General features: G+C 37.9%; 1 protein-coding gene across 2 annotated transcripts; it reads left to right on the plus strand.

The window, feature by feature from the left end:
- The first annotated feature begins 1095 nt into the window (after positions 1 to 1095).
- CCNJ (cyclin J) lies at positions 1096 to 21415 on the plus strand. Of its 2 annotated transcripts, none has more exons than XM_063102947.1 (6): positions 1096 to 1161; positions 1729 to 1838; positions 9324 to 9534; positions 18123 to 18422; positions 18510 to 18669; positions 18899 to 21415. In XM_063102947.1, exons 2-6 carry the CDS (start codon positions 1770 to 1772, stop codon positions 19308 to 19310), a joined length of 1152 nt encoding a protein of 383 aa, XP_062959017.1. In that variant the 5' UTR covers positions 1096 to 1161; positions 1729 to 1769; the 3' UTR covers positions 19311 to 21415. The 2 variants fall into 2 exon arrangements, with proteins under 2 accessions (XP_062959017.1, XP_062959018.1); XM_063102948.1 differs by having other exon boundaries at positions 18546 to 18669.
- Positions 21416 to 22758: the final 1343 nt, after the last annotated feature.

Raw genomic sequence — 22758 nt, forward strand, 5'->3', positions numbered from 1 at the left:
TAAATCCCAGATTCACATAGCATATACATTCATCACTTTGTCAGAAAAGACGCATGATGATGAAGAGCTACAACAAAGAGTTCAAAGTAAAAGGCACGGGATGTCATGATTTCTTTTTTAATATTTAAACAGGTCGATCTACAGTCTCAGAAAAGTGGGAATCACTGTCCAAGGCGGACCATCCACTTCTTTTGTGATAGTCCAGCAAACAGGTTAACATATTTGATTAGGTTTCTGCTAATCACATTTCAGTTCCCATATCACCTTAATTGATGCTGGAGTATTTTCAGTTTTGCATTTTCCCAATTTACGACCACAGATCGTTAATTACATCCACTACGGATTTGACAAGCTAGGTTACTAAAGGTAATCTTAATTCCCTTCATTCAAAACTCTTGGGAATCTCTAACCAAACGAAATAGAAGGAAGAGATTAATTAGGTTTCTAGAAGAGGAGTGGGTTTTGAGGTGGAACTTAAAGCAGAATTTCACAGAAAAAGCACTTTAGGGATCGCGGAAACAGCTAAAGCGCATTTGGAAGGATTAATGATCCCACGGAGCAGTTCCTCGGCTGTATGTGGCTGTTGCAATGTGACATAAGGCAGACTGAATTCCTGCTATGAAGGGTTTTAAAGGCCAGACTGAGGCGTCGGAACTTTCCTCCGCGAGCACTGAGGGGCCATCGAAGGTTACTTCAGCAGGTGAGTGGCCTGACCGGATTGGCCACAGGAGTGATCAACGTTGGAATTTCTCCGGCGCTCTTTCGACCGCAGCCCTCAGGCGGACTTCGCAGAGGGTGGCGGCGGGGATCCCGGGCAACCAAAGCGCGAGGCTGAACCTCGCCGCCGGCCCGGCGGGGGCCGCGGGGCCACCGAGCCGCCGCCGGGAGCTGCACCTGGGACCGGCACGGCTGCCGATTGGACGGCTCCGGGGGACCCCGTTGTATCGCGAGACGAGATTGGCAGCGGCGGGGCCGCCTGTGCCCCCGCGCTGGCTTTGTACGCGGAGCCGCCTGCCGGTCCTTTAACAATGGGCGGCGCGAGCGCCCCGGCGCTGAGCCCGAGCTGAGGCCGGCGCTTCGCGGCCGACTGTCCGCAGCATGAGCCGGGCCGGCGTCCCCCGCTCGCCGGCGGGGCTGGGGCTGTGAGGGCCGCGGTTCCGGGTAAGGGAGCCGCAGGGCAGGCCTGGACTGGGCGCGGGGCACCGGACCCGCCCGGGGCGAAGCGCGGAGCCCGGGCGGCCCGGCCTTTTGTTCGCCTCTCTGGGGCCGCGCGGTCCCGTGCTTTCCTCGGGGCTCCTTGGGAGGAGCGAGCGCCCGACCTCTGCAGCGGGGAGCCCGAGCCCGGCGGGCGTTCGCCTCCGGTCTTCTCGGTGGGAGCCTTGCACCCCGGCGGGGCTGTGACTGGTGTCAGTCTGCCCGCTCCGCAGGGCCGGGGGGAGCCCGAAGCCTCCAGCTCTTCCCCAACTTGCAGCCAGGTCTTCTCCTTGGCAACTCGGGCCCGAGTCGATCCCCTTTCGCCTGGCACCCAGTTAGGCAGTTCCCAAAGCCAGCCAGCTCCTCCTGAGTGGGCAGCTCGGGCTTCACAGGAACTTGTTTGCACGGTTTAGGACAGTCGGGTGAAGATGAAGAGCCACACAGGGTGGCTTGAGGTCACACCCCTCGGGGAGGGGGCGCGGAGGGTCGTGGGGGAAGAAGCTGGCGTGACCGCGTCTGGGGTGTGTCTTACAGACTGAACTTGCCGCGTCTGGCCAGGCGCGCAGCCGGAGCCCATGGAGCTGGAGGGGCAGTGGTGGCGAGGACAGCTGGCTGCCGATATTCACCAAGCGCTTCGGTACAAGGTAACCCCGGTGCCCGAACTTCCAGTTTGGTTTCTGGCGCCAGTTTTTATGAATCTCGGCTCCCTGGAGAGTCCGGTCAGGTTCTTCACTCACTACCTAACAGGCCGAAAAAGGCGAGTTTGCTTATTAACGCTCAAGGTTAATTAACTTCTTGGCTTCTTACCTAGGATGGATGAGAAGAACCTGCAACTTAAATGAGGAGGGGGCGGGCCGTGGTAGTTGGGTGCAAAGGAACATTCTGATGTTCTTGTTTCCAGACGGAACGTGGATTTGATCTTGTATTTAAAAAAGACAAATTCGCTTATTTTTTATTGGGCAAAGCAGGCTTCCTTGCTGCTATTGCATGCAGCTGTTTGTCATAATCGCGTTTGTACATACATAAATTACCCAGCCTTTCCACTAACTTTGTGTGAGACTTGGGACAAATTAATTTCCTGTCTCTCATTTTCCTCATATGTAAAATGAGTAATAATAGTAGGACGTACTTATGGGATGATTGTGAAATTTAAGTAAGTTAGTACTGCACACGTGCTTAGAACAGTGCTTGGCATATAGTAAGCACTAAGTGATAACTTATTACTTACACATCAAGATTTGGGGCTATTCTAAACGCCTTAAGGTGGAAGACGTTAGCTGTTCCTTCCTGCTAATATCAAAGGCAGAAAGTAGACCTAGTATACAGTACTTAATAGAAGGGTGGGGGTAGGGGAAGATACACTTTTCTAGCACAAAGCAAAGTTTGTGTGTTGTTGCTCTTAAATAACAATTTTACCCCGCATGTTACAAGGCAGCTTAATGGGACAGTGCTACCTCTTTGATAACCAGAAGAGTGACAGGATCCAAAATGATCTCTAGTTTAACTCAGTTTTACCTTGGATTGAGAGAGCCATGCATTAAACATAGAAAAATTGAGCAGGAAGCAAAACAGCTGACTCTTTAATAAAAAGGCTCCTGATCGTTGCAGTTGAGAGATCCTGGGATGGTAATGAACTTGTATCTTGAGTTTCTGACCAGGTTAAATAGATTGGAAAATCCAGTTCTGACAAATTGTTACAACTGTACCCTTTTCTAAGATTTGAGATTTCTAAATGCTACTTAGTAATTCCGACAATCTTTTAGACACACTAGATGCACCTCAGCCCCTAGTAGATTGTTTGTACCACATAAAAATTCCAACAGTGGTTGGTTCTCCAGAGTGTTAGGAAAAGAGCTGCAGGTTTTCCATTTTGAAAATTGTCCAAATACCCTTTTTTCTTTTTTTTTGCATATGTCATCTTTCAGTTTGAAATGTTCTTTTTTAAGTGTCAGCTTCTTTACCCCTTTGGTATGTGGTAAAACTAATTTGATGTTAATGATACATATATTTTTAAATTGACATGAAACTTAAAGTATTTTTCTTGGTGATTCCCATGGTTTTCAATTCTTATATTTTATGTGTGTATAATTTCAATCCTGAGTGGTTATCTGAATTAATTTTGTTAGTTAAGATTGGAAGCGGATTTTTTTTTTTTTAAATTCAGATTTGTTGAATGTTTTTTGTGCATTAGTCTGTGGAGGATCCAAGAAATAAGACAAGTCTGCACTCCAGTTGCTTATGAACTGTCAGAGGACGAGATAGCACAGGGTGTGAAGGAATGCCACTGAAAGTTATTGTGGGCCACCTGTGGCATGCTGCCCTGGGTTGTCTTAATTTTACCTTTAAGCATCATGTAAACCATGTTTAGTGATTTAACACAGTGGCCACCACACTTTATAAAGAATTTACAGTAATCAATAGAAATTGGACTTGTGGAACTGGAAAGACCACTATTTGTAGTACACTGACAATCAAGGGAAGTTAAAATAAACTTTTCTCGTAGAAAAGACATGGTAATTTTATTTGGCAATTTAGTTGGTTAGTCATCTGTTTGTTTCTTCAACATATTGGGTACTTACTATGTAGAAGTTGCTATGCAGGTGTTAGAGCAGTAATAGTGAATGAGACAGACATGATCTCTGCCTTCATTGAGTCTAATCTTTTTTATAATTCAGCACATCAGAATTTAGGTCTTTCTTTGGGCAGCTGCCATTCAGATACTGTGTTTAGACCAAAGGTTTGTGGAAAAATAATCAGTGTGACCAGCATTGTGTCTACTCAGGAAGAGTGACAATTACAATGGATGGAAATCCTTTTGACCCCAAATGCCAACTCTACTGTTTTTTTGTAAAATATAATATATAGCCACTATTACTCCCCAAAACCCTACAAAGCACCTATCCCCTTATACCCTTTGTCTCGGTTTCTTCTCATCATTTTGCTATGTATACTAGGCTGTTTGAGAAAGTATTTTTAGGAGCCTTAATGACGAATGGGAACAACTCTAGCTTTGCGAGAGACGTTAAGAAAATATTTATCCCACAGAGTTGTACTTACATTTGTAAGTATTCCTTCAAGGCCTTTATTTTCATCCTGGGTGGACAGTTAACCCATTCTGGGAGGGGGATGGCATTTGGAGTGGTGAGCTGACAAGGACGTGAAACGGGAGATGAGGTATTCAGGCCTCTCTCTGCTCTGGACCTGCGGGTTCCTGAGAAGCAGTTGGGAACAAGAGTGTTCAATTCTAGGGGATCAGGAATACACAAAAGAAACATAAACTGAAAGAAGGTCAATTTCTCATGCTTGTGAAACTGCAGTACCTGGACAAAGAACAAAATCTGACAGCCCTCTGGTAAGCACTTGTACTTTACCATTTAAAAAAACATAAAAGAGAATGTATGAGACAAAAAACACATTATTAAAAATCTTCTGGTGATGGCTGTTGGGGTCCCTGCCTCTGTTTTTAGTAAAATTTGTAAGGTTAACATAGTTAAAGTCCACCAGTGCATTCCAAGTATGTTTCCCAGTGAGTCTTTAAGACCACATTCAGGACTCTTCCAGAAAACCTACCCTGGCTTTGTTTTTTCCCAACTCTTCACCCCCTAAGCTTAGTTAGTCTTCTTCAGTGTTCCCATAATATTGTGTGATTACTATATTGTAATGATCTCTGTATTTTGATTCACCTGCTATAGAGAGTCTTGAGACTGTTTTTCCAGCTTTGATCTCTGAGGTTAGCACTGTGCCTGCTACATGGGAGATGCTCAATAAATGTCCATGATTGCCACAAAGAAAGGTAAAGTTGCAACTCATTTACACCATTGTAAAAGTCTACAGAAATTGTTGAGAAAAGAAAAATCCTAGGAGCTACATAAGAAATTGGCATGTTCCCTTTATTTGGAGAAATTTTTTTTTCTCATTAGTGTTTATGCTTTTCTCATTTATACAAAATTTTAAAACATAAAATGGCCCATTAGCTTATTACCCAGTAACCTCTCTTAATATTTTTTTAAAATTTTAAGCGATGCGTGCACATGGTTAATTTTTTCCAGACGGTATAGGAAGGTTTAAAATGGATCTCCTCCAACCGCCACTATTCTCTGGTCTTCTGAGGTTACCACCATTATTTTTTCCTGAAAAGATACCAAATAAATTAGTATATCTGCAAATATAATAAGTTTGTTGTTGATACAGAGATCATAATATATACTCATTGTTTTGTACCTTCCTCCCACCTCACCCTCTGTTTATCAGATTTTTCTATGTCAATACACATAGGTTATTGCTCTTTATTTTAAAGACCACACTGAATCAATGTGTCATAGTTTAACTAGTTTCGTCTTGACAGACATCAAGCTTTTTTTAAAATTAAACTTATTTTGAGATTATTGTAGGTTCACATGCAGCTGTAAGAAATGATACAAGGAGATCCTGCTGCGCCCTTTTCCCAGTTTCCTCCAGTGATAACATCTTGAAAATCTATAGTACAACATCACAACCAGGATCTTTACATTGATAGTCAAGATACAGAACATTTTGCATCACCAGAAGGATCTCTCATGCTGCCCTTTTACAAAAAGCCACACCTTCTTTTTTCCCACCTTCATCCATCTCCCCCCCCTTAACTACTGGCAACCACTAGTCTGTTCTACATTTCTATAATTTTGTCATTTCAAGAATGTTGTATAAGTGAATCATACAATATGTGACTTTTTGGGATTAATTTTTTTCACTCAGCATAATTTTCTTGAGATCCATCCAGGTTTTTGGGCATCGAGCTTTTTTATTCTATTTTGCTTTTACAAACAGTTCTGCAAAGGACCTCCTTATATGGAGGGTAAATTCCTAAACCTAGGGTTGCTAGGTTAAGAGGGTATCTGCATTTTTACAAATTTATCTATGCCCTCTGGAAGATTATATCAATTGTCAGTCTGACCAATAGTGTGTGAGAGTTCCTATTTCCCCTCTTAAGAGCATAAGTAAAAGTTGATAAAATCTAATTTGGTAAGTGAAAAACCATATAATTCTTTAGATTTGAATGAGATCAGGCATCTTTTTATATATTTTTGACCTTATTTTTCCTATTAATTATCCATATTTTTTGCCCTTTTCTTACTGATTTTTGAGTTCTCTAAATAAGAAATTAGTTTTGTCATATGTGAAAGAAATATTTATTAAATGCCTCTATTTTTCCCTTCTTTGAAATACCATTATTATCATATAGATTCTCCTGTCCAGTGAAAAGGAACGTCTTATTATGTTACTTCTTCCATATCCCATCAGATTTTTAATGTTATCTTCATATAGTGCTCTCATATATGTTTATTTCTAGGTGTTTTCATTTTTATAGTTAACCATATATGAAACCATCTATTTTCTAACATTATTAGTATACAGAAAAACTACTGACCTTTTGTATTTTGTAACCAGACATCTTACTGAATTCTTATTGTTTCTCGTTATTTTTTCTATTGATTTTCTTGGGTTTTCTGGATATAAATTCTACCATCTCAAAAATAGTAATTTTGTTCCTAAAAATGACTTTTGATTCTTCCTTACAATAATTATACCTTCTCTGTCTTTTTTCTGTTTGGATTGGTTAGTACTTACAGAATACTGTTAAATAATATTTCCATAGAAGGCATTAGAATGGTAATCCTTCCATAGTTTCATCTCCAAGTGAGATGCTGGCTCTGTATATGACATCTTTTTACCTCCCTCACTCCCTCCCTCCCATCCTTCAGCAAAGAAATGTACATTTGTTCTTATTTCTCCCAGGTTTAACCTTTATTTCAGATGCTGTTTTGGCATTTATAATTTGCATATTTATGTATGAATTTTTATTGTGATATATTAATAGATTTCCTAATATCAAACCATCCCAGCATTCCTGGGATGTACTACAATTGATGATGATGTATTCTTTTGATATACTACTAACTTACATTGGCTTCCATTATATCTATTTATCTTTGGTTGATATTAAGTTAGACTAATATGTAACTTTTTTGTTTTTTTGTTTTCTTTATTATAAAATGTACATAACTTAAAATTTACCATTTTAACCATTTTTAAATGTATAGTGCAGTGACATTAGGTTCATTTATAATTGTTGTGCTTCCATCAGCTATATCCATCTTTAGATCTCCCCAAACTGAAACTTCATACCCATTGAACAATAACTCCCCAATTTCCCACCCTCCAGCCCCTGTTAACCACTATTGTACTTTCTGTACTTACGATTCTGACTATTCTAGGAGCCTCATGTAAGTGGAATCATACTAGAATTGTCCTTCTGTGTCTGACTTATTTCATTTCACTTAGTGTATTGTCTTCAAGGTTCATCCATGTAGCATATATGAGAATTTCCTTTTTAAGACTGAATAATATTCCATTGTATGTATATATCACGTTTTGTTTATCCATTCATCTACTGATGGGCATTTGGGTTGTTTGTTTCCACCTTTTGGTTATTGTGAATAATGCTGTTATGAACATGAATGTACAAGTACCTGTTCAAGTCCTTACTTTCAGTTATTTTGGGTATATACCTAAAAGTAGAGTTGCTGGATCATGTGGTAATTCTCTTTAATTTTTTGAGGAAATATCATACTGTTATCCGTAGTGACTACACCACTTTACACTCTCACCAGTAACGCACAGTTTCCAATTTCTACTCATCTTTGCAAACGCTTATAATTTTCTGGGTTTTTTGTTTGTTTGCCATCCTTATGGGTGAAGTAATCTCGTAGTGGTTTTGATTTGCATTTCCCTGATGGTTAGTAATTGTATTAGTCTGTTTTATGTTGCTTATAACAAAATACATGGAACTGGGTAATTATAAAGAAAAATAAATTTATTGCTTACAGTTTCTAAGGCTGGGAACTCCAAAGTCCATCTGGTGGTGGCAACAGTGACCCAGGGGTCTCACATTGAAAGATGGTGGAAGCAAAGAGAGAAGACAGATTCTCCTCTTGTTTTAATGCCCTCAGAACCACGCCCCTGACCACCATTTTTAATCCATTCACTGTGGCGTGGTCCTACAATCCAATCACCTCTTTAAAGCACCACCTTTCAATTACCGTAATAGGATTTCCCACCTTCTTAACAGCAGGGGCTAAATTTCTAATTCATAAAATTTAGAGGACAATTCAAGTTCGGGGACTTTCTGGGGGACATAATTCAATCCACTACAGTGATGTTGATCATCTTTTTCATGTTTCATGATATAAAAATACTTTTTGGGCATTTGTATATCTTCTCTGGGTTGCCTTTTCACTCTGCTGATAGTGTCCTTTGATACACAAGTTTCAAATTTTGATTCCCAATTTATCTCTTTTCCCTTTTTTTTTGGCCTGTGCTTTAGGTATCATATCTATGTTATTTCTTTCTGTTGTGATACCTGTTGGATTTGGTATCATTATGTTAATCTTAAAAGATGAATCTGGAAACTTTCCATCTTTCTCTGTGCTCTGAAAGTCTTTTAATAATACAGAAATTTTCAAAGTTTTTAAAAATGAGTTGATGTAATATTCTGAGGTTGAATCTGATGATGGGAAAATTATTAGGTGTACGAAAGCATGATGACAAAGGAGAGATGGTGAAACTGCTAAAACAGAAACAAGATTAGCACTTACTAGTGGATAAGTACTGGTCTCTACATCCCTGCAATAATTCAGCATAACAGGAGCATATCCATTTATCTGTTACCTTCTAACCAAAAGCATTGAGCTTCCTGGGGTGCGTGCGTGCGTGCGTGCGTGCGTGTGTGTGTGTGTGTGTCTTACGTGGTTGTTATTTTGGTAAGGATGTTTTTCTAAAAACCAGTAGGGAAAACAGGATTCTCTTATTAAAAATCTTTCTAGCATGCATCCATTCAATAGAGAAAGAAACACCTATAATTGGTCACATCAGAGATGGTTAAGAATGAAGAGAAAAGTTTGGTTTTACATTAAATTTTAAATGCTATTCATTGTCCTTTCATTCAACTTTTCCATTTTTATGTTCCACTCAAGAAAAGTGTGTTTTGAGCACTTGTAACACTAATTTATTGAAAAAACAATGTTAAGTATTTTCATTGTGATGATAGTTCTACAGATAATGTCAGACTAAATGTTGTTCTCTCAATTTAGGAGCTGAAGTTGCCTTCCTACAAAGGCCAGTCTCCTCAACTAAGTCTCAGACGGTATTTTGCTGATTTGATTGCCATTGTGAGCAATCGCTTCACGCTCTGCCCCTCTGCCCGACATCTTGCTGTCTATTTGCTGGACCTGTTTATGGATCGCTATGACATCTCTATCCAGCAGCTGCATTTAGTTGCGCTTTCCTGTTTGCTTCTAGCAAGTAAGTATGAATCTGATATACATGACTGGAAATTTCCGTTGTTTATATAATAAAATAAATTTACATAGAACTTGGTGGGATATCACCAAATCCCACTCATTCTAGTTTACTAGTATCAGGAGGTTTATGTTGAAAGAGCTTCTCAGCACAATAATTCTTAACCAGCCATTAAAAAGTGGCTCTGGAGTCTTTTAAAAACATGCCTAAGCTCTACATCCTGAAGACTCTGATACAAATGTCTATCCCACCCTATCGACTGAGCCAGAATCTACGTAATGGAGCCTGGGTTTTTAACTTTAAAAGTTCCAAAGGTGAGTCTGTATTCCTTTCCAATTGAGAACCATTGTCTTAAAGCAGTGCTCCTCAAAATTCCAGGAGGAATTTTGTCCTACAGGGACACTTAGCAATGTGTGGAGCCATTTTTGGTTGTTACAACCTGTGGGGAATGCTACTAGCATCTAGTTCATAAAGGCCTGGATGCTGCTAAACATCCTGTAATACACAAGACAGTTCCCTATAATAAAGAATTCTCTGGCCCAAACCAGCAATGAAGCTGAAGTTCAGAAACTCTGTCTTAAAGGTACCATAGTCTTATATTGTTAGAATATTTTCTACTGACTACATAATGAGTTGGCTTAACGAACTAAAAGTTCATGTGTAACTTTCTTACAAATGTGAAAATCTTTGCTTATGCATTAGGCCAACTATGATAAGCTTCAAGATAGAATCTTTTACAACCTTATGTGTTACCCAAAACAGAATGTATTCCTGGACCTTTTGGCTCCTCTTTCTCTTAATATCTTCCTATAACTCATTTCATTGCTTGTTAGCACCCTCACTGAATAGAGATGGCAATTAAAGGAACTGAAATTGAGTTTTTCTTCTAGTAATATGAAAAGATTGTATGTGATACTGAACTTAAATTGATAACATAGTTGTAATATTACCCATGTCATTACAGTAGAAATTTAAGCCCTATTTCAAAGTAGTATGTATATATGTCAACAACTGCCACTTCTAACCCCCCACTTAAGGGTTTGAGATCCAGTATGGCTGCTGTCTAAAGAACATTCCCCTACACCCATACCACCAGAGTTTTTTCTAAAGCACCTTTGTGCTTTGACTGTTAATAAACTTAAAACCAAATGCAGTCCTATGTGATATCATTTCTGGTACTAATTTCTTCTCATATTTTATTTTCCTACCGTTATTCTTCTTTCGATCTGATGACCATAACTACTTATTTTGTCCCCTTCAATGTCTTTTTATAAGTTATATCAGATCCCTTATAGAACCAGGCTGAGTATAAATAAAACATAGCCACAGTGATGACTTCCCACTACCTGGGCATTAAGGTGGAAACTGCTTAATGTAGCATTCAGAACCTTTCATCTGGACCCAGCCACCTTTCCAGTCTCATCATTCAACCCTTTCCCCATGTACCTTGAGCCAAATTCTTAGAAAACTATCTACTTCATGAATATCTACATTTCCCCTTTAATCTGTTGTTGTGTAAGATACAGACACATCACCCAAAGGCCAGAGAAGTAAGGCTTGTACATTTATAATTAACCTTTAATTTAACTTTTAAAGTTTCACGCTCATAAGCAATCTTGTGTACAGTACTGTATGTGTTTCATCATTGGCTGTGAAGCCCTGGGGTTTAAGAGTTTATATAAGATTAGAAAAAAAAAAAACACACTCAACAGGTCAGATATGTGAGAGTCCACAAATAAAATGACTTTTTGTTATCCTACAATGTTAATTTATTATAGGATCAGTTAATAGCAGAGAGACACTGGAAATCAGACATGCAAGTTAGGCTATTTTAAAAACTCAGGATCATTCATGGAAAGTAACTTTCTGTCTGCTGCTGCCCTCACTGTCATTTTACCACTACCAAGTCCCACCTGCTTTATGCCTGTGATTGTTAAGTGTGGTATGGGCCAAGAGAAGGCTCATCTTGGTGGACTGTGAAATAATGAACAATGCATAGTCTGTTAATAGACTGACTTACATTTATGACTTAAGTTTACTTACCAATAACTGACTAAATGACTTAGGGGTTACTAAACTAGGTAGTCATAAATTACATGTCACTACCAAAGTTCACTGAGGGCTGTGGTTGAATAATAAGAATTTTGACCACCATGTAGTGTTTAGCATTGGTGCTAAATTCCTACAATTTCCACAATTTGAAGGAAGGATACTTTATTTGTGCACCATCTTAGGTTGATTGGAATGGAGTTTTCAATTGTTCCTGCTTTTAAATTATGTATTTACTCTTAGTTTAGGGTCATGATCAATTTATTTTATTGAAGATTATTTGGTTTAATCTACATAGTAATATGTAGTTATTTTTGGCTCATTTTCCAATAGCTCAGCTTTAGAATCTGTATTTATTGTGGTTAAAATATGAATTGTTTAACACCTATTACAGAAAGAACTGGATATGCCCTCCGTTTGTTCTACTGACACTGAGTCCTCCTTTCCTTGAGAGAGAATTGCTTTTACATTCTTCCTTTTCTACTGGAGAGTAGGAACATGTGTGAGCTATCCTTCAGGGTCTCAGCCCCTCCCAAGTAGGTAGTGGTCAAAAGAGTTCGAGCTTTCAACTCTGCAGCTAGGGTCAGGAATCTAAGAGGCTGGCCCTTAGCCAATAGCTACACCCCTTCCCATCCCCCCGTCCTGTCTACAACTTTACAACAAAAGAGCTTAAGATGCTTATAAACTGATAACCTAATTTCAGTGTCTAATGTCTTTTAAATTTGTAGAGAACATTCTAGTGTTTCTTACATTCTTACACTCTTCTTATGTTTGGATACCAATGGAAGAGCTCCAAGTAATTATTGTGTTATTCAAATAATGCTTCTCTCCTTACATAATGATTGAACTGTGTACCCCTCCTCCAGCTGTTCCCTGCTTTGGAATGGGCATCCTCTTGTATGAAAGTGAAGAATAGCTTACAGCTGATAGGACTGGGTGACAGTTGGATTCCAGTTATGTAGCAGGTTGGGAGGCTGTAGGTGGTCTGCCCAAAGATGGAGCATAGCTTATAAGTTCCAGAAGCTAATGCTTGTCCAGTTGCCTGGGTGTCTGTACTATTAGAGGTAAGAAGAAAGGGCTACAGATTATCTCTGATTGGTGACAGGTGTATAGTATTGTAGAGCAGGACCTATGGTGATGCTATAGGGATAGAAAATTGAGACAAAAAATTCAGCATCTGCTCTGTAATCTTTCAATTACAGAGCTGTAATCTAAAGCTCTGTAAACTGCTCTGTCATCTTTAGCCAGACTCACTAGCCCTAAAGTTTCTGGCTTATTCTAAAATTGACTCTGCATTGTCCTGGGAAATTCTCATATTCTAATTCTTTCACGTGTATACCGTTTTCCCTTGGCTTTTGTGATCCATATTACACTTATGGAGATTATAGAAGCAATTTTGGAGATAAAGCTTCTGATAATTTTTACAAGATCTTGCAAAACTAAGAAGTTACAATGAAACTAAAAGTGAGATAATAGGCTTTTAGTAGTAACAATTTGTGACAAGTGCTTGTTTCCTCTTGCCCACTGATACTGGGTTAGCAAAGCTTTTTAGTTTACTATGAACTGATCCTACAATAAACTAGAGAGAGAGACACTGGGAATCAGACATGATAGGTGGATAATTGTATCCACAGTTGCTTTGACTTACATCTCAATTTTTAATGAGCTTAGAATTTTTTTTCCAAAGCATTACTTCTTCCTGTTTATTACCCATTTTTCTATTAGATTGATGGTCTTTTAAATTTGTGAGGATTCTTGGTGTATATATTAAGGATGACTTTTTCCCCCACTTTGTAATAAAAGTATAGAATGTGAGTTGGCAGAACTCATGGTGACATCTGATCCATGCCCTCCCTACTCATTATACAAGTCTTCTCTACCATTATACCTACCATTCACTGCTGGCTTTGAAAACATGTTGGTTTCTTTGGCTGATCTGAACATTTCCTATAAAGGAAAGACAACCTGATGTTTTGTTTCTGTGGCCTCTAATTATTTCCTGGGAAGCAGATATGAATTTCCTATGTCCTTATTTCCTGTTTGGGGCCTTTATCAATATAATCACATGGCTTCTGGTATTTCCTTTCAATTGAAGAAACTGATCTTTGTGATCTGTGTGTAGTATTGTGATAAGTAGATTTATAATCACACATAGTATTTAGCACAACAAAAACTATAGAAATGAATGCAGATACTCACTGTTGTCACACTTTTGAAATCCTTTAATATCCACGTATCCATTTTGTATTATATCATAATGAAAAAGTTCCCAAAAACTTAAACCTGAATTTAAATAGAAGTCTGTCATGCTGGTAATTGCTGGCCCTCTGTAATCTGATGCAATACTTTGGTCTAGAAGTGCAGATTTGGGAATTCAAACATAAATCTTAATTTTGGCTTCCATTTTTTGGTTTGACTCAACTTACATGACTATAAGTGAATTGGCCAACCTCACTACCTTGATTTCTTGAGCTGTGAAATTGGTCATATACAATTTTATTTTTGATATTGAAATTTCAAGATAATATGAAACATTCCTGAACCTCGAATTATGGTATATTAATTTCTTCAAAGGAACCTCAAGCATGATATAAACAAACCCATTAATTTTTATAATATTCCTTTGAAGTGTACTGTCAGTATTGCTGCTACTACACAAATGGTAGGGTGCTTTGAAAGCCTTAATGATTCATCCAGAGAAATTGAACTAAATTCCTAGGTCATTCTCCTGAGGAATTTCACTTTATTATACTGAGAACAGTGTTTTCCTCTTCTGTCTCTTTATTCAGTGATGCTGCTATGTCATAAAGAACACTTTAGTGCTTTCAGCTGTACTAAGTGTATGCTATTGGTGAAACTTGTGAAATTCATCTTTGTATTAATTGAATTGGGAAGGACTATCTAGATTCTTGAAAAGTCTGAATTATGTAAGTTTGGATTAACTCCTATCTGCAGCAATATTCTGTTGAAGAGGGGTTTGTATTTAAAGAAGTTCAAAATCTCTCTGGGTCAATGAGAGCTGCCATTTCTCCTGTGGGCTTAGGTTCTTTTCAAGGCATGAGCTTAGAATCTCCTGGCATCAGGTACAAAAGCTTCTTTCCCAGTTCTGCTCCCTAAGCAAAGACCAAGGCAGTCAGCACTTTTTCCCCAGCCGCAAGGTGGGCCAACATAAGCAAACCCCCACTGGCTCCAGCACCATTGCCTGTACACTGAGCATCTAGACCCAGTAACGCTGGCCACTACCATTTGTTCTAACAGCTTTAGCATATGGTGTAAACGCATCCCTGATAGGAGAGAAATTTCACAGGGAAACTCATCTGGTTTCTCCTGTTTTGGCAGTCTTTCTGGCCCTTCTCCAAACAATGTTTTTAAATGGATAAAATAAAATTATAAGATTTATAAGGAAACCAAATATATTGAAATTGTTATGAAAATATGTTGAAATACATCAAAATATTAAAACAAAAATTTTGATATGGTAATATGTGCTTCTTTAATCACATTTTAACAATAATTTTTAACAAGTATGAGTGAAATCTGTTGAGAAAAATCTATAACAACTGTAATATAAAATGACTGTTTTAAACCATAAACATAAATGTAAAATAGGACACAGTACTGGGATGTAGAAGGCATTAGTTATAATTTATCTTCTTCTGTGGACCACTATGGAAGAAAGACCCAAACAGATTTGAGACAATTCTTTCTTGGTTTCATTGCTGTATCTGGAAAATCATAGTGGTACCTGATAGTTTATGAATTTTCTGCAGCCATACATTCTAGAAATCCCTAAAACGAATGCTTTATATAGTAAAATGCTTGTTTGGAAATTGAAGAGTAAGATGGTACATGATCTATAGAAACGTTATTCTGGGGCTGAAGAGGGAATTTTTTTTAATACATATTTATGGGGTTCAGAGTTGATTATCAGTATTTGTGTACAGTATGTAATGATCAAATCAATATTAATAGCATGTTCATCATTACAAATCATAATTTTTGTGTCCCTATCCCCACTCATCCTCCCCTGTTCCCACCTTTCCCTCCTTCTGAAAGATCACTTGGTTATGATCTTTCTTTGTTTCTTAGCTCCCACTTATGAGTGAGGACATGTGGTATTTCTCTTTCTGCGCCTGACTTATTTTACTCAATATAATTTCCTCCAGGCTCAACCATGTTGCTGCAAATGGCAGAATTTCATTCTTTTTTATGGCAGAGTAGTATTCCATTGTGTATATAAACCACATTTTCCTTATCCAGTCGTCCATTTATGGACATTTATGTTGGTTCCATACCTTGGCTCTTGTAAATAGAATTGCAATGAACATGGGAGTGCAGGTATTCCTTTGACATGGTTATTTCCATTCCTTTGGGTATATATCCAGAAGTGGGATTGCTGGCTCGTATGATAATTCATTCTGTAGTTATTTGAGAAACTCCATATTGTTTTCCATAATGGCTGTACTAATTTACAGTCCCACCAGCAGTGTAGAAGAATTATCTTTTGTCCACATCCTTGCCAGCATTTGTTATCGTCTGTCTTTTTGCTAATGGCCAGTCTAGCTGGGGTGAAATGTCTCAAAGTGGTTTTGGTTTGCATTTCCCTGATGATTAGTGATGTTGAGCATTTTTTCATGTTCTTGTTGGCCATGTGTATGTCTTCCTTTGAAAAATGTTTACTCAGCTCCTTTGCCCTTTTTTTAATTGGATTATTTGGGGTTTTTTGCTGTTAAGTTGTTTGAGTTCCTTGTATATTCTGGATATTAATCCCTTGTCAGATGTATGGTTTGCAAATATTTTCTCTCATTCAGTGGATTGTCTTTTCACTCTGTTGTTTCCTTTGATGTACAGAAGCTATTTGGTTTGATACAATCCCATTCGTTTTTCTTTTATTGCTTGTGCTTTTGGGGTCTTATTCTTAAAGTCTTTGCCCAGTCCTATGTCCTGATGTGTTTCCCCTATGTCTTCTTGTAGGAGTTTTATAGTTTCAGATCTTATTAGTATTTAATCTATTTTGAGTTGATTTTGATATATGGTGAGAGGTATGGGTCTAGTTTCATTCTTCTACACATGGATATCCAGTTTTCCCAGCACCATTTACTGAATAGGCTGTCTTCTCCCCAATGTATGTTCTTGGCACCTTTGTCAAATATCAGTTAGCTGTAAGTACCTAGGTTGATTTCTGGATCCTCTGTTCTGTTCCATTGGTCCGTGTGTCTGTTTTTATGCCAGTACCATGCTATTTTGTTTACTATAGCTTTGTAGTATAAGTTGAAGTCAGGTAGTGTAATGCCTCCAGTTTTATTTATTTTTTTGCTCAGGATTGCTTTGGCTATTCAGGATCTTTTGTTGTTCCATATGAATGTTAGGATTGTTTTTTCTCTTTCTGTCAGGAATGTCATTGATATTTTAATGGCGATGGCATTGAATTTATAGATCATTTTGTAGTATGGACATTTTACCACATTGAATCTGTAGATCACTTTGTAGTATTGACATTTTTACCTCATTGAATCTGTAGATCACTTTGTAGTATGGACATTTTTACCTCATTAATTCTTCCAATCCAGCTTGAAAAGGAATTTTTCCATCTTTTGGTGTCCTCATTAATTTCTTTCAGCAGAATATTGTAGTTCTCATTGTAGAGATCTTTCACCACTTTGGTTAAATTTGTTCCTAGGTATTTTATTCTTTTGGTAGCTATTATAAATGGGCTTACTTTCTTGATTTCAAAGAGGGAATCTTATTCCTCAGCTGTGCATAGTTGAAACCTTATAGATGAGTATTTCTTGAAAAAAGTTAATGGCTTCAAATAATGACATTCAGCATCATATCATCTTTACTCCTACTCTGCTTTGAGTAAGGGGATTTAAAAGAGGATGTAAGTATCTCTCCCTCCTTCCCCCCCATTTTTAAAAGCAGAATTAACTATATTTGTTTTGAATTCAGAATAGGAGGGATGGGTTTATATGTGTGTGAGGAATGATAATGCTTATGTTAATATTTATCCAGTTTTTTTCCCCAATCTCTTTCTCTCTCTGGAATTGAGATTATGCTGAAAATATGCCAAGGTGAAACACTTGAAGCTTAACTATTTTTGATTTCAGATAAAGCTATGACATTAAATTCTTTAAACTATCTCCTACTTTAAAATAAAATAATTTTCTTCTACCGACCACCACCTGTCTGCAAAAGAAATTTCCTGAAAAGATTCAGCTGGTGATATTTGAGAGAGGTTTTTTTTTCATTTACACAAATGACTATTTCCATTACACAACAGTACACATCAAAATGTTTACATGATTCAAGCATATATTTTTAGGGGATGGGGAAAGATGAAGGATGGTGGCACTGGGAAAGGAAACACACAAATGTGAGAACCAGAGAGAGTTCTGGCACAATTTTATCTGGATAAGGTAGGGGAAAGAATGTCTTCAGATCTAAATCCTGGCAGTAAAGACAGCAAATCCCATTTAATTGATTAGACCTACAATGATCACTTGCCTGACATTTTCTCCCCTCTCCCCCCACTTTCTTATAAGGTAAATTTGAAGAAAAAGAAGATAGTGTACCTAAGCTGGAACAGCTCAACAGCCTGGGTTGTATGACTAATATGAATCTAGTATTAACAAAACAAAATTTGCTACATATGGAACTATTATTATTAGAAACTTTTCAGTGGAACCTCTGCCTTCCAACAGCAGCCCATTTCATTGAGTATTATCTCTCTGAAGCAGTACATGAAACAGATCTTCATGATGGCTGGCCAATGATTTGCTTGGAAAAAACTAAACTCTACATGGCCAAATATGCAGATTACTTTCTGGAAGTATCTTTGCAAGGTGAGTTGTTGTGAATGCCAATAAGTGACTTGTGTGCTCGTGATTTGTATATTCTGTTGCTTAAGTTCATTTTTGGTGTCTCCACAGATTATGCCTTTCTAAATTATGCACCTTCTTTAGTAGCTGCTGCATGTGTGGCTTCTTCAAGGATTATACTTCGTCTTTCTCCAACGTGGCCTACAAGACTACATCGTCTTACTGCTTATTCCTGGGATTTCTTAGTGCAGTGTATTGAACGGCTATTGATGTAAGCCTTTTTGTCTTGTGTTTGTAATTTCTCATTAACATTTTTCTTCATTTATAAGGTTCCCAAAAAACAACTTCTCAAAGGCACAGAGCTTTTTGGATACTTGCTTTTGGCGATATCCACAGCTTTTCGTGGAGTCAGCTATTAAAGAGTTGGGGGTGGAGCAAGACTTTTCTGCAGATTCTTCTCAAGTACATTATTAATAGTTTTCATTCTCTCAATGTTTCAGTGCGCATGATAATGATGTGAAAGAAGCAAACAAGCAGAGAGGACAGGCAGGACCACAGTCAGCACAACTAAGTGTGTTCCAGACAGCCTCCCAGCCCTCACGGCCAGTTCACTTTCAGCAACCTCAGTATCTCCACCAGACACATCAGACCTCACTGCAGTATCGCCATCCTGTATCAGAACAACCAAGCTGTCAGCAGATTGTATCTACCACGCACACCTCATCTTACACCCTACAGACATGTCCTGCTGGCTTCCAAACTAGTGTTCAGGGCCTTGGGCATATGCAGACTGGTGTTGGTATGTCACTGGCAATACCAGTAGAAGTTAAGCCCTGTCTGAGTGTTTCTTATAACCGGAGTTATCAGATAAATGAACATTACCCATGTATTACTCCATGCTTTGAAAGGTGATTGTGTGTGAAGGTAATAACCCAGACTGTTTTGTGACTTGATGCTCTGGGGCAAGCTTTTTGTAAACCTCCCTTCAAAAGGAAAGGGACCCGAATGACATCAGAACTCTTCAGGTACCAGCGTCAGGAAGACTGAATATCCCTTTCAGTGTACCATAAACACTTGGGGGAGGACTAAGCAAATACTGCACACACTTTAACAGGGTATGCCAAATCCTGTTACAACAAATCCCCAAATGACAAAAATATTCAAGCCCCGGCTAATGGTCCACATATTTCAAAAATATTCAATACAACAGAAAATTTGGATAGACTCCAGTTTGCTGTTTTGAGATTTGACCTGTGGTAGGTTCTGGGCCTAATGTCGGCTTATATGTCAAAGACTAATGTTTATCTGTAGACTTGCCAAACAGTCTTTTATGAAGGAAAAAATTCAGTATTAATTTCTGAAGAGGTCCTTTTTTTTTTTTATTCTGCAGTTTTATTTTTGATCTACAGATTTTTTGACTTAAGTTTAAACTCGTGAATTGCTATGCTATACCAATCTGTGCAGTAAAAAAATTTTTAGATGGTTCTATATAACTCCCTATCATAAATAGTATAGGAATCTGGATTTATGTAGTAAAGTTTAGAGTAGATCTCTTAAAGTCATGGTCATAATTTTTTTGTTTTTTCCCTAAGTGATCAACCTCAAATCTTTAAAATTAAAACACATTTAACTCAGGGAATTTGTACTACTTGGAGACACTTAACTGTAATGCAACAGGCTTTGTTACATGTTATAGTATGAATTACCTTTATAACAGGTTAAAATACTCCTGCTAGGATGTTTTCAAATGAAAACATAATATAGCTCAGAATGAATGAAGTGGTAGTTCCTATCATTCACAATACATATATAGGTTTTGCACTTGTTAGTGCAATCAATGATTTATACTCAGATTTTATACTACTACAAAAAATGTTTTCAAGGGAAGGCATACCTGTAAAATGTCAGTACTAGAATAAAGTCTCACAGGTTAATTTTGGAGTGAACCGTGGCCAGGGTAGTTCTCAGGTCGTGCTAGAGCAGCATGTTGTTAGATAGAAGGCAGGTTTTACAAGCAACCTTTAAAACCAGCTAGTCAATCTAAGCAGGCAAAGGTACTGATTACTAAATTTCAGTAGCTAACTTTCAGTGGATTGGCCCAAAACTGCCCTGTGACATTTCACTGAACTGGTTATGAGTGGAAACAGCAATAACAGTGGTTACAGTAAGGGCAATTTGGGGGGATAAACAGAAAAATCATTGCAATAACTGACAAACTATAGAGTCTCTTATCTGTGAGAGAAGAGAGATTTGGTGGAAGTTTTCAGGTTTAAAAATTAGTAAGGTGTGTCTTTTTGTTTGTTTTTTTAAAGATAGCACTTGAATAGAAGGAAATATGCATGGCAGGTATGTGACTGCCACATATGTTTTGAAGACAAACATTATTATAAAGATGTGTGGGTATGCAGCAGGAGTCTCAGTAATCAAGCCAATGGCTTTTAATAGGAAGGGAAGGGGCTCAAGACACAGTAATGGACTGATCCAGATAGCTCCAGTGGGTGAATATGGGTAGGTGGCTTCTGCCAGCATGAATTCTTAGAGTAATGTCCTTTCCATAAAAGGAAAATAACTTTTATATTTAGAGTACATATGGCATGAAGTGGATTAGTCTGGTAGATAAAAAACCACTCGGGTAAGAACACTCACTTATGGCAGTTTTTCAAGCATAAAAATTGTTTTCTGAAAGTATCATCACTTTTCCTCTTTAAAGAAAGCTGCTAATTGGATTTTGGTAGTTTTTACCTCAAGAAAACTTGAATTATTGGAGGGAAAGTGGGTTCAAAAGAGAATATATCTTTCACATTCACATTCAGAACCCAGCAAACTGGAGTCCAGTTTTCAGTATTTTAACTACCTCAATAATACTATGAATGTAAGATACTGGGATAGAGATCCCAACTTGAAACAACAAACAGTGCCTGTGGTAATTTAATGTCTTGTCAAATGCTTTTATTGATTGGTTTATATGTCATTCTTGTTATAGAAGAATATGCCTTTTTAAAAAGCTTATTAATAATACTTTCCCAATTTATATTTAAACAAAACAAAACAAAACAAAACACTGGATTAATCTTTGTGGGGTGGGGAGAATAAAATGATTGATTACTATTGCTGCATACCCGGGGTGGGGTGGGGTGGAGTGGGGTGGTTGGAGAACCAGAACTATTCTTAAACCATTAGGTTTCAATATAAATACAGCTCACAACTGCTAGCTTTGGGGGGTGAGGAGGGAGATGTATGGGTTTTGTTGTTTAATTTATTGATTAGTCTTTAAAGTAGGGGCTTTTTTTGTTTTTTTGTTTTTGAGATTACTGGACCATCATTAAATGTGTACTGTGAAGAGATTAATGATATGTATAAAGGGCTTTACCAAAGTCCACTAAATAAACACTACTCAAGTATAGACTACAAACCAAAATGTACCTGTTACAACATTAATTGCAAATAGCAAGCATGGTGCTGAAGTCTACACCAGTGGAATTAGATGAGTGCTATGCACTTGGTTTTAAAATAAAACTAGTTTTCAGTAAAATGGCTTTGGTGTTTTTGTTTTAAATACAAAGTTGTATATTTGCAGCTTCACTGAACAATGTCATATTTAGTCAGAGTTGGAATCATGATTACATTTATTCCAAACCATCCAGATATAGAATATAACCATAGTGGTGGGAAATATCTGTCCATTCATTATGTATTGTGTACTGAGCACTGAAACCCACAGAAGTATACTGGACACCAGTGTTGCCTTTGGACCTTAAAATCAATTGTTAGTACATCAGCAACTGCAGATTTATTAAACAATGATGCAAGCAGAAAACGGTCAAAGGTGTGAGAACAGGGTCAGCAGTGAGTGATAATGGTCCATTCACCCAAGTATAAATATCATTTACTACTTAATTCAACTTAAACCTTAGCTGATGGAATTTGTTTTGAAGAGTAAAATTTTATAGGTTTGTGTAAGTGGGTTAGGAATGTACATGCCCTAAAAAGTATTTTTTAAATTAGTCCTTTAAGTATTGTATTGTCACTTGCTCTGGCACAGTGCCAGAGTTGAACAACAACCCTCAGGAGAGTTAATAATGTTCTTTAGGGCTGAATTTAAAAAAAAAAAAAAAAAGCAACAAGCATTCTAAACCACAGAAGGTAGCTTTGTGTTGAGGTGATACAAGTTTATAATCAACTGCTAAAGCACATAGCAAAACACTTGGCCTCCCTAGCCTCAAGCAGCTTACATCCAGTTTGATAAATATGACTAGCACACTTGAAGCCATTAGAATGGTGTAGTCTGTAACTCAGTTTAATATTGTGTTGGTTTAGGAATCACTCCACATGCATTTTTAAATCACTTAGATTTTTTAAA

The sequence above is a fragment of the Cynocephalus volans genome, chromosome 7, assembly GCF_027409185.1.
Source record: "Cynocephalus volans isolate mCynVol1 chromosome 7, mCynVol1.pri, whole genome shotgun sequence".
Taxonomy (NCBI): domain Eukaryota; kingdom Metazoa; phylum Chordata; class Mammalia; order Dermoptera; family Cynocephalidae; genus Cynocephalus; species Cynocephalus volans.